A 13,097-nucleotide genomic window follows, 5' to 3' on the forward strand; every position below is an offset into this window, starting at 1 on the left:
TAAAGCTGATGTGAAATGATTTATAACTTTGTCTCATGAGGTAAGAAAAAGTCAGGTGCAACCACTCCGTTGTGTCGGACGTAATCATTTCCTCCGCACAAATATGCAAAAGGAGCTGAAAGCCGCCACCGGCTGTTTCTTGTAGTACCACGTCAGCTGTAAGAACATTGCGCCTGTCACTGTCAGCAACGTTGACAATGATTGGCACTGAGGCCAAGCGTGGCTTGCCTGGGTGTCTTGTATGCAGTGGTCCATCTTTTTCTGGGAGGGAGACTGACAAGGCCCTGAATGGGAAATGAGGGATGAATAACACAACCACTGGAAAACTGGAGATGAAGCTCATGTTGTCCGCTAATTTTAGCTAAATTATTTCTGAACCCCTCATTCGTCATTGGCTAGATTCACGCTGCACGTCAGAGTGCCTCGTTCTGATTTAGTCACAATAGTGCTACCCTCTTTAAAACAATGTATATATTTTAAAGTGCTTAATGTCATGTCACCACGTTTACCTGCAGCCTAAAATTGGACAACTTGGAGGTAAACAATAAATTTGCATAATTGCGTATATATACAACTTCATTCTCATTCTCTATAATATACAACTTTCTCTGGAAATCTAAAAAAAATCTAGAAAACCAACAAATGTATATCTTGAAAATGTACAATTTTAGAAACAAGTACATGAATTGTAAACATCACAATTAAGCACTCGGTGTGAAGCTGATGAAACTGTTTACGTGCTCATGTTTTCACCACCGGGAAAACATTTGGAGCATATTAGTTCCCACATCGATGTCAGTTGCCATAGAAACATATATACCCACATGTCATCTGGCGGATGATGAAGACGGAGAAATACATTAGGAAAACATTTCTTCAAGACTTTTCTTTCCAACCAGGCTGACACTGAGTTCAGGGTACAATCTGAATACATTGCTCATAAACATGCAGAGCCATGAGGCAATCTGCATAGCAAATCTAATCAAACCTTGCGGCAATGTACCTAATATTGTGGGGAGTGCATACTACATGTGTCCACATTTTGTCAATTTGAATTTTGATGACGTGCTGTCATGCCAGATTGGGGGTGGCTTGGCGTTTCCTGTTGTAGAGTTCATTTAAAATGCTTTCTATTCTAGCGCCGAAAAGCAACATCAAAGTCTCTGTCGGTCAGGATGGTACGCAGAGATTCTCCTCTTCTTTTTCGACCCACTTTACCTTAACGACGGCAATGCTTTGACGTATGCTACAAATGATGCTGTCGTATGAATTGCACTGATTATTGTCACTGATTAGCACTAATCACTGAAATTGCTAATCAGCGAATTGCTACGGTCTCTCTCTCTTTCTCTTTTTCTTGCTCTCTCTCACTCTTTCAATCTCTGGCTCTTTCTCCCTCCCTCTTTTTGTCCCTCTCTTCCCTCTCGCCCCTGTCCTTCTCTTCTATCCCCCCCTCTCTCCTCCCCTCTTCTACCTCCTTTTCCATTTTTGTCATCCCTTCGCTCCTTTTTTTATTGCTCTCTTTCACATGTTTTTCACTTGCTCTCCTCTCAACTGCTCCTCAGCTTTCTCTCTCCTTCTCTGTCTTTCTCTCTCACTCTATTAGCTCAGAGGTTTCTTCCACGGAATGTTTTCCTGTTGGGCTTCAGTTGGTCACTTCAAGTATGAGGAAAGTGTTTCTCGACCGTCTGCTCGAAATAACCTTTGTTGAAAATGAGCGCGATATAAATCAAAGTGAATTGCATGACCTTTACTCACCTGCTTGGTAAAGTAAAACGTCAGCAAATGTCATATTTAGTGTACTCGTGGAATAAAACAGCCTCTTTCATAGGATTTATTCCACAACGCTTCCTGTATTCTCTTTCATGAGTCTTGCTTGAGCCTTCTTAACAAAGAGCCATATTTCATAGGAATCTGCTGATGATGGAGATTTAGAAGCTCTCTGGATGCTTTAATTATCGTACCTTCTTCACTGAAAAAAGTCTGAAGCATGTTCATGCAATAATAAGCAGAGAATATTGTCATATGGAGTCCCAGCACATTTGCAGTTACTGTCACTCTCAGCAGTTGGCAAGTTGGGCGAGTGCATCATTTGAATTTGGACAATTCTGGGTCCGGTTCCTCAATTTTATTATAGTTCCCAAGGATTCTCGATTCCAATTTTAATAAAACTAAAATAATACAATAAAAGGAGCCTCAGTTGAAATGAGGAAAAAAAAAGTCCGGTTTAAATGTATCCAAATTTGATAAGAGATCATTTTGTAGGGATCATTAAAAAGATTTCTGTCTCAATTCCAATCTAATAAAACTAAAAAATAAAATAAAAGAAGCCTCAGTTGAAATTCATTCAAATTTGATGAGAAATCGTTTTGTTGGGATCATTAAAAAGATTTCCGTCCACCTTCAAATGACAAAATATCACCAGTGTTTATTTATTTATTTATTTATTTCATGGTCATTTGAAAACCAGGCCCCTATGTGAACTTTATTGGCAGTCTCTGAGGACATCCGGGCCAGACGGCAGCCACATTTATTAGATCTGACACAGACTTCCCACTCCTTTAGAGAAACAGTTTAGCCATCTTGAACAAGAGCGGTCACTGTCGAGAAGAAGAATTGCGCCGTTATCGCCAGGGACACTCGGCAAACAGAGGCAACATGAAATGAATAGCTTCATCGCTTATCGCGCGGTAGACAGAGATGTCCTGTAGGCCACAGAAGTCGTTTACTGGGTGACTAGTGTGGACATTTGAAAATAAAATTGTGGGCATTGTGGCATTTGGCCATGGAAGAAGAGGCGTTGAGATGACTAGTCTTCCCAGTATATTTTGTTGCAAAAAAATGAAGAAGCAAAATTAGGGTACCGCAGTGATGGAGTGGTTAGCACATCTGTCTCATGGTCAATTTGAATCTCAGCTTGGTGATTGCGTCAACATAATAATATATTGAGGTGATTATTCTTTTGTGTGATTTTCACATTCATATTGGTCGTCTGAGGGAAACCATAACTACGTCGTGAGCCGCAATGAAAATTAGTTTGACACTCCTGACTTAGCACATTATCGAAAGTCGAAGTTGTCATTTGTAAGCAGGAAGTTCATGTGCTGACTTGGATGCTTGGGCAATGTCATCACATACACACACACACCTACACACAAAGTCGGCCATGTAGCACATCCATCTTCTCAGCAAAGGGTTCTCTGATAGTCTCCCAAATGCACTTCTTATAATCACAAATACAACCGCTGCTGATAAGCTTTTTTGTTAAAGACCCTATGAAGTGAATTCAGTCATTTGTTTTTCAGTTATACATGTTTGAAGATAGATTTCCATAGAGAGCCTGGTTGCCGTCTAGCCTGACTTTGAAGAAATGGGGCATTCGTTTAAGTACAGAAAATCAAAACACTGTTTTTGTTTCCTAAGGAACAATGAATGACATAGAAATGGCAACTGCTTTATTCTTGTTATCCATTCCTTGTGAATTTTGCAGCCCTCTCGACTGCTATTTAAATGCAGCACGACTGGGGTATTAAGCTTGGCATTCTCGCAGGTCATTTTGTAGACTGTTTAGCACTCAGTGCTAACAATGCACAAGGAGCCTTTTATAATAACAAGGGAAGAGGAAAAAGGACAAAGTGACAATGACGGAAGGGTGCCCAGGTTGTGGACAAAAGACGAGTGACGGACCAGCGCACTTAAGTAAATTAGTCTGTCAATTTTCCCAGGTCGTAAAAGTGATATTTGATTGTCAGTTTAGCAAGGTGTGGTTTCAACGCGTTCAGTGGACCAGTCCACTTAATTTTTTAGCCCCATTTTTTAAATGATTCAAATATGACATAGTTTTTAAAAACACTATTGTATGCAATAAAGCAAATTACCAATTTATGAAAGAGATAGAATAAAATTTTAAATTTGGCCAGGTTCTTAAACCCTTGGATTTCAATTGTTGAAAAAGTATAACTAAAAAGTAAAACTTCCAAACAGGAAGTGGAGCCAAGCGACAACGTTGGCAATTTTTGAAGGGTGTTTTTTTTTACGAGGTGATTCCCCACAGTGGCTTTTGGCGTCGTCCACTGTGGGATAGTCAAACCGCAGACTCTGTCATGCAACAACTCCCACGTCATCTCATACTAGCACCGAATGAGATGACTTTGCAGAAAACGCAGAGCCTCTGAAATGTTCCCCCAACAAAGCATCCATAAAAATACAAATTAAAATGACAGCATTGCGAGTGCTACTCGCGTATGTAATTCATGCTACCCACCCAGGATAATTCCCGCAGATGTTTTAACAGGGAACAGCCTGCACACATTTGCGATTAGGCCCACATGCGGAAAATGTGTCAGTAAACACGTGAAATCCACACACCAAAGGTAGGTAGGGATTGGGCTATTTTTGACTGCCTCTGATGCTAAATGTGTGCCAACCATACAGGAAAGATTTACATTGTAGATGAGCGGCGAGCACATCAGTTTCGAGGTTTGCTGCTCGAAAATCGGCTCTGGCTTTTGTATCTCCGAGTTCTAGAGTGGGTTTCGCTTTTTTAAAAATGGTTGATTCATTGAGTTCTTGAAGGAGTACTCACCCCTGAATCAACTTTTTTTGACTGTGGATGACCTGAAAAACAATGACTTCTCAGCCACGTGATGTACTATGTCTTGACTATGATAGGTTAAGGAATAAAGAGATATTCTTAAGAATTCAAAGGACCAAGCTCAATGACAAACAAGAACAATAAATCCAACTAGCTACTTTTATGAGTGACAAATGGAAGATTCTGCTTGTAAATGGGTTAATGAGTAACTTCCTCTTTGTTTCATTTTGTGTTATTGGCCTTGGTAACTGTAATAATATGTCCAAAATATAATTATTATACTCATTATACAACTCCATTAGCACTAAATACGTTACTTTTGTCACGCCCAATATTAACATTCGCTTTGAAATGGTTTCTTAGGCAAGTGAACTGGTGTCGTGGCACCGGTGTGAGGACCATATGGCTGCTTCTTTCCTTCAGTAGAACACATCGACTTGACCTCCAGGGCTCATGCGGAGCACTCACGTGCCCACCCAGATGGGCCGTGTCTTCAGACTGCATACTGTACTGTCACCGCAATATGTCTATAATTCCTGAGCGGAAGGTTTAAGGCAATTTAGTGAATCGATTGCTGTATGCTGACCATTTTGCTGTTGGTTTTCTTTCCCCTTCTAGCAAAATTTTGTATCGATCAAAAGTGCTCACAGTAACCTACTAGAGTAAAAATCCAGTTTCTTGTGTTAAAAAAAAAAAAGCTCAGGTAAAATGAGACTTTTTTTGCTTAAGTTAAAGTAAAACAGAAAAGATTGTCCAAAGGTCCAAATGAATTGTTACTATCAATTACATACAATTTGCGTTTTGATAACTTTGCACATTGGCACTGAGGCAAAATTTAATTCGTGTTACTGTCCCTCAGCTAAATAAATAGACTGGTGAGATGTTGTCAGGGGGATGCTTTAATTTATTCACATCTTGCCTAGGCACCATCAGACAGAATGCAGTCATTTAACCAGCGATGCGGGACTCGCCATATTGATGTGGCAGGCCCCCTTTAAATTAATGCACGTCAATCTGATCGTAACACAAAGCGCTTTAGCAGCTCTAAGAATAAAATTGACATTTAGTACATCTGTATGAAATTAATGTATGCAAACTAATGTCTTGGTTTTATTTTTATTTTATGATTTATCAGATTTATTTATATGATTTATTTTATTTCCTACATTTTATTTTATGAATGAAGTTCAGTCATATCAACATATTTTTTGTCCTTCTAATATATGACTGAGCAGGAGTTTATGACTTAAGACTTGCTTGAACTTGAAGGACTTTAAAAATTCTGGTGGCTTGTAGATATTGTATGTGACCTCTGCATCAAACAATATGACAACCAAGTACAAATGAACACAATTAGGTCTGAGATGAATCAAATACAATGACACACATACAAATTTCTTTTTATAAGCGCAAAGAAAGGTCCATCCATTCCCGACACCGCTTCTTGTGTTCAGCGCCGCTCAGGGTACCAGAGCTTGACATCAGGCGAAAGGCAGACAACACCGCCAAGTGTGTATGAAAATAGATTTACATCAAACCTATCTACATCAAATTGGTTCTATTATTGAATCCACAAACCACTGATATTGTGCCTCAAGTGTTTAGGCACAATATCAAACCTTTATAGTAGTGATAGTGTTCTTAGTTCTAGGACTGAGATCAAATATTTCTTGGTGTTTGGCTGAAGGTTTACGAGGCGCTTTTGCTTTCACTTTCAGTCATGTGGAATGCAGCCTCTCTCCATGTCACTGCTCCATAATATATAAGTGAGGGCCACTCGGGACTCCCTCGAACATACTCGGCGGTCACGCCTGCCTTGAGGAAGTAATGGCAACTATGTCACGATTGTAGCTGCCGCCCTCGGGTACAATGGAACTTTGAACCTTACCATATCAACGTCAATGCCACGCGTGCGTGTGTGTGTGTACCTGAGACAGACAAAGGTTCAGTGTGTTCAGTGTGTGACACAATGGATCTGGTGAGTGTGTCATTGAAAATTGTGTTCCCTGATGGTCAAAGTTAGAAGGATATAAAAACGGCTCCTCCATAATTCGTGATACTTCCTGTTTTACTTCAGTACACGTGTTGTTGAAACTTTTTTGGGTGTCTTATGATAGACATTTCCACCCAATTTTCTTTACCTTTCCATGGGGTGTTACTGGCTTTCAGGTGATGGTGTTGGGGATCCCTAAACTACAAAAACATTCAACAGCATTGTATTTATTAGCAAGCTTGAAGAGTATATATTGCATTTATGATAGAGCTTGTATCACCCCGCTCACTCTTTGTTCGAGCTTCTGCCCTCTGGGAAGAGGTACAGAAGCCTGCACTCCCGCACCACCAGACTCTCAAACAGCTTCATACTCCAGGCTGTTAGGATCCTGAACTCGCTTCCCCGTTCTGCGTAGCGTCCTGTACTTTTACTGTCTGTATGCACACTGGCTCTTATTTGTTGTGTTATCTGTTTATTTATTATTACTCTTATTATTTATTGTTTGTGCCTTCTTGTTTTTTGTATTGCGTCGTTTACTTGTATGTCTATCGTGTAATATGTCTTGTCACTGTGGGATAGAGGAAACGTAATTTCGATCTCTTTGTGTGTCTCGGCATGTGAAGACGTTGACAATAAAGCAGACTTTGACTTTGACTTTGTATGTTGGATATCATGAAGTTATGCAAATGTGTCTATCTGTCATTTTTTTGTCCTTCGCTTTTATCAACACCGTTGGCAACAGTTCGAAGTTCAAATCTCCACACACACTTCTGCACCGACCACACAGGCAAATCTAATGTGGCCGTGACAGATGAATTTCTACCTTTTGTTCAGCAGAAATCCAATGAGTTGCATTTGGGGTAAGCACATTTAATATATATACAGTAAATTACTGAAATGGTACCTTGACAGAGTTTAATTCGTTCCATGATGAAGCACAGAACTTGTACAGACAGTATTACATATCAAAATATATTGAATATAAGTATATATGTTGGGATATATCCCTCCTCTCTATTTTGTCAGAAGAAAAATCGAATATTATTTCTCCGTTCATTAATGCCAGACAGTTAATACTATAGTATTAACGTCTCTAGGTAAAAAAAATAAAATGATGTAGATGATGTAGTAATGGTTTTCCTTGGCTTGGGCCAACATTGAAGACGTGTGATTTGAAAGTAAACAGCGAGTAGGAGAAGGGAGAAACTGAAACCATCTGTGAAATGTGCGAGACGACCTACATCTTTAGTTCAAGGGAATTCCTAGGACTTTTGCCTCACTGTGTACCCAGAAAAAAATATTTTACTTCTTATGATACTATATTTGGAAGCAACTGCACGAGGACTGAGGGGGTCGAAGGAAAAGGAGGAGGGGGTGTCATGCGTGTTGGCGCACATGCACGCGCGTAGTTGGACGGGTTCTCGATATTGCTTCAAGCTTCTCTTTTGTTCGGTCGTGGAGTCCCCCCCACCCATCACCCACCTCCTCTTGCCCCGCGCGCATGCACGGAGAAAAGGAGCATCCTTTCCATTTCTGCTCTTTCCTCCTCCTGTAGGCGATGCAGCCAAGTGGAAGTAGCGCGCATCGGCGCCGCGGACGCACGAACCTCCGCACCTGCCCTTGGACACACTAAACCCAAATTACGCGTGTGTCAAACTCAAGAGGGTTTTTTTCGTCTTCTTTCTGTGCTTGTTTCCTCCCCCGACGTGATCCTCGTCAAGGATGCCCGGAGCACTGCTGTCCCTCTACATCGGCATGGAGGTGGCGATCGCGGTGGCGTCCGTGGTGGGCAATGTGATGGTGGTGTGGGCGGTGAGGATTAACAAATCCCTGCGGGACACCACCTTCTGTTTTATCGTCTCGCTGGCGCTGGCGGACATCGCGGTCGGGGCGCTGGTCATCCCACTGGCCATCACTATCAGCATCGGGCTGCAGACGCACTTCTACAGTTGCCTGCTGGTCGCCTGCATGGTTCTGGTTCTCACGCAAAGTTCCATCCTGGCGCTGCTCGCCATCGCCATTGACCGTTACCTGAGGGTCAAGATCCCTACCAGGTAACATCACAGGATCAGTATTGACCCCGAGCTTACTGAGTAATAAAGTGGTGCGTTATCATAATGGCAAAATATACACGTGTTAAATCAGCAATAACTTTGGTGGTCAAGGCAGGTCAGGTAATTTTGAAATGTTATGTTTTCAAGAAAAACAGGGAATAAACCACCATGCAATTTGATTAATTTAGCTCAACAATGTTGTGTATTTAAATCAACTAAACAACTGTGCCTTAGGAATGACCCCACTATCTTAATGCCAACAAAAAAGAGAAAATTCAAATGTCGGGCAAACAAAACTAGCATCAATGTGCTCTGAAGTGTTTGAACACCAATGGTGGTGTAACGCATATAGACAGATCATTTTACAAGACTCACTGTATATTCTCCACTTATGACCAATATTATTACCCTTTACTGAGTCATTGAGATGAGAATTGTGGTGACTCATCATTTGTCTATTGTACAACACCAGAAGAAACAGCACACTGAATTGTATTGAAGCATTAACTCACAACACACAAACTATTTCATTCTTAACATGGTATTTAATACTGCTATTGCTTTTTATTTCTAAAGTGCAATATTATGGAGAGCTTTTTTTCTTAAAGGCATAAAAAAGAAACAAAAACAAACACAACATGCTAAAAACATATTAGGCAAGACATGCTTTGTACATACAAACATACATAGTTTTTGAACAGGATTTTCTCCTTTACTATTATATTCAAGTAAAATTTCTATTAGGTATTCGGGACCTAAATCATTTTGTGATTTACATACCGGTAGCAGAAATGTGAAAATCTGTTCTACAGCCAGTGTTAAAATTTTAAGGACTGGAGTGAGGTTTTCAGATCTCTGTGTGTTTTTTCAGAACCCAAGCTGCAGGGTTTTGAATCCACTGCCGCTGTTTTATGCTCTTTTGGGGTAATCTCATCGGAAGACCATTACAATAATCATGTCTACTGCAGATAAAAGCATGGGAAAGCTTCTCCTTTTTTGCTTGTAGCATGCAACCCTTTACGTATATGGTTATTATTAGTAGTAGTAGTAGTAATAGTAGTAGTAGTAGTAGTAGTAGTCGTAGTTGTTGTAGTAGTAGTAGTGGAAGTACCACCAGTAATAGTAGTAGTAGCCGTATCATTATTATTATCATTATTATTATTATTATTATTATTATTATCATTATTATTATTATTATATATTTTTTAAGCAGGTAGCATCACATGATCACTGATGATGATAGGGATTATAATCCATTCAATTGATGATTTCGGTTTGTCCCATAATGGTGATATTTATGATTGAAATAATCCGATATGACATCATACAGCACTCACACCGGCGGAGCGCCAATTTGTCTGTCTGCGGCTTGGTTAAATTCAAGTTGACCTGCTTTTTTTTGGTTTAGAATTTAATCTACTTTTTTTCTTAAATTTGTGGAGGGAGGGAAGAACGGACGGACAGATTAATGCGCGGTGTACAGGTGGGTGCTAATGTTGGTGGTTGGAGGGGCCACAAGCGCACATTGGCAGCCCCAGGGCAGCTGTGGCTACCGATGTAGTTTACCACCACTGGAGTATAAATGTGTGAGTCCATGAATAATGTATGCACTGGAAAGCGTCTTTGAGTGTCCAGAAAATTGCTATATAAATCTTATGCATTTTTATTATTACTATTAAGAGGGGGGGGGGGCATTTTAGGGGGTGCTCAAGATATATTAGGTGTGTTAAATAATTTTTAGCAATCAATTTAACGACAGCTACATTTATACATTTTGTCTCAGGACAATTATATTTACACATCACATGCATGAATGATTTAAACTTTCATTGTGGGACATAGAATGTCCTCCAGCGCAGAGCCCAAATGGACTGTTGGCTCACCTCATACAAGGTGACGTACTGTGCATGTACGTAAAATACGTCAATATTTTATTGTCGTGATAAAATAACCCCTTCTGTTTTTATTCATGTTTTTATTACAACTAATTAACCATTTCTAGATTAAAAGGCAAAGGCTGTGAATTACTGGCATTTTCCTTGACTTAGTGATGTGGCTGTCCCAACACATACATTCTTGGTCAATACTAATCCAACGCATGAAAGCTGAGCCTAATTGGAGCATTTCCTTTTGCTTCAGGCGAGATGTGCACAAATGTCAGAGGGCTGGATTTACACCATAGTGGCTTAGTGCGTGCTTCTCATTTAATGCCTTGATAGTATTTTTTGTGACTGCTATATAGAGCAATACATATCCCATATGATTGTGGTTTCATTCACATGAAACATTCAGCACGTGAAACAAGCGACATCTGGGTCAATATCACAAAGCCTTTGGTGCTCTTATCAGGTTCATCATGAAAATGTAGCAGATTAGAGAAACTCTGAGGTCTTGTGAAAAGTGGCCGAACATTTGCACACATGTACATAGTACAAAGTTTGATTAAATACGCTTGTGTGTAAAAGAAAAAATTAAAATTAATATGAGCCTATTAAACGATCTAGCTAATTCAGTCGGCGGGGCCCTTATTATTTATTGTTCTGTACATTGCTAATGTAGAATATTTGACTTAGATCTCATTTAATGTTGTATACACTAACATTATGCTATCAGTGCTAAGTTAAAACTTCCCTCCTATTGGCGCCTGCAGGTACAAGCAGGTGGTGACGCCCCGGCGAGCGGGCGCAGCCGTGGTGGTATGCTGGACGGTGGCTTTTGTGGTGGGCCTAACCCCCATGCTAGGCTGGAACAACCTCAAACGTCTGCAGCAAAACGGCTCCATCGACTCCGACCTGGTGGTCACCTGCCAGTTTGAGAACGTCATCAGCATGGACTACATGGTCTACTTCAACTTTTTCGGTTGGGTGCTGCCGCCGCTTCTGCTCATGCTGCTGATCTACGCCGAGATCTTCTACATGATCCACAAGCAGCTCAACAGCAAGAAGCTGACCGGCAGCCACACTGACCCCAACAAGTACTACGATAAGGAGCTCAACCTGGCCAAATCCTTGGCGCTAGTCCTCTTTCTCTTTGCCGTCAGTTGGCTCCCCTTACACATCATCAACTGCATGACGCTCTTCTGCCCTGAGTGCCAGACACCCATCCTCCTCCTCTACATCGCCATCCTGCTCACCCACGGCAACTCTGCCGTCAACCCCATCATCTACGCCTTCCGCATCAACAAGTTCCGCACGGCCTTCCGTAAGATCTGGCATCAGTATTTCTGCTGCAAGGACACACCCACTCTGGAGATGCAGCCCAGTGACAGGAGGTGGCAAAGCGTCAATCCCGAACCAGGTCGAATGTCGCCCCCGAGGGTCCTGCATGATGGCGGCCGTGTGCCCGACGCCCTGCAGCCTCAGAACCAAAGCAGTGAACCTCTACAGTTGAAAGAACACCCACCCATATTGGAGCAAAATGCCATTTAGCGCAATGAATGCCGCCTTTTGAGGATTAACCTTCAAAGCACAAGAACCCTGCCATGTGTTCATGAGGTGACTGAGACAATCCTTGCAAACCACAGCAACAGGATTGCTCTTTACTCAGGAGGAGCGTGCTGACATGGACCTTTTGACCATGACGTATTTCTGGGTGGCTAAAGCTCAAGTAATCTTGGAGGGCACCACTTGTAAACATTTGACTAAAGCAGAGCGATTGAGGAAACAGGGTCGAGGGCTTAAATCATGATTTTAGCCTTCCTTTTCTTAACCAGTGTAGCTTAAATGTGAGTCATGAAGATGATGTTATGTGAACTGCTTTAAAGGCAGACCCAGTGGTGAAAGGACTTTACTATTAAATGGGAAGTTAATTCAGAAAAAGACGTGGTGGGAACTTCAACACTGTGGTTAACATGATCCTCAAAGGACTGGCTAATCAATTGACTTGTGCTGCTCAGATTCTTGACACAGGCTTTTTTGACAGGGAAATGCATCACACTGTAGCGCTGACGTGAGCTAGAAAGCTAGCCATGATGTTTTGCTAGATTAAACTAGGACAACCCAATCAAACATTTGCAGTCCACAAACCCGATGACGAGGTTCGATTCCTAGTCCATCCCTTTAGACATGGCAACAAATACAAGAAGAAGAATTTATGATATAAACTTGATTTATCCTACTCACAATTTGTTTTGAAGGACTCTGAAAATAATTCTTTTTAGGGTTTTTCAAAATCAGTATCGCTTTTATTGTTATTGTATATAATGCAATCAAATTTCCGAACAAAACACAATAGTTAGTACCCCGGCGTGTATGTTTACAAATATTACGAGAAGGTCTATAAATTTGCAATAATTTCCTAATACGGTGACAGTGACCTGACGTCAGTCGTCGTGTGTCAAGGAATGGGGTTCTTAAACTTTTTGGGTCTGGTTGGATCCTCACAGAGGATTCATCATAATCCTCGCTTTAACTGAACATAAGTTTTAGCAATAAAAATAAATGCTTATTTACACCGC

General features: G+C 41.0%; 1 protein-coding gene across 1 annotated transcript; it reads left to right on the forward strand.

Moving 5' to 3' along the window:
• The first annotated feature begins 8,162 nt into the window (after positions 1-8,162).
• adora1b (adenosine A1 receptor b) lies at positions 8,163-12,069 on the forward strand. The gene is made up of 2 exons (XM_061272199.1): positions 8,163-8,641; positions 11,292-12,069. Exons 1-2 carry the CDS (start codon positions 8,310-8,312, stop codon positions 12,067-12,069), a joined length of 1,110 nt encoding a protein of 369 aa, XP_061128183.1. The 5' UTR covers positions 8,163-8,309.
• The last annotated feature ends 1,028 nt before the right edge of the window (positions 12,070-13,097 follow it).

This window comes from Syngnathus typhle, linkage group LG2, assembly GCF_033458585.1.
Source record: "Syngnathus typhle isolate RoL2023-S1 ecotype Sweden linkage group LG2, RoL_Styp_1.0, whole genome shotgun sequence".
Lineage (NCBI taxonomy): Eukaryota > Metazoa > Chordata > Actinopteri > Syngnathiformes > Syngnathidae > Syngnathus > Syngnathus typhle.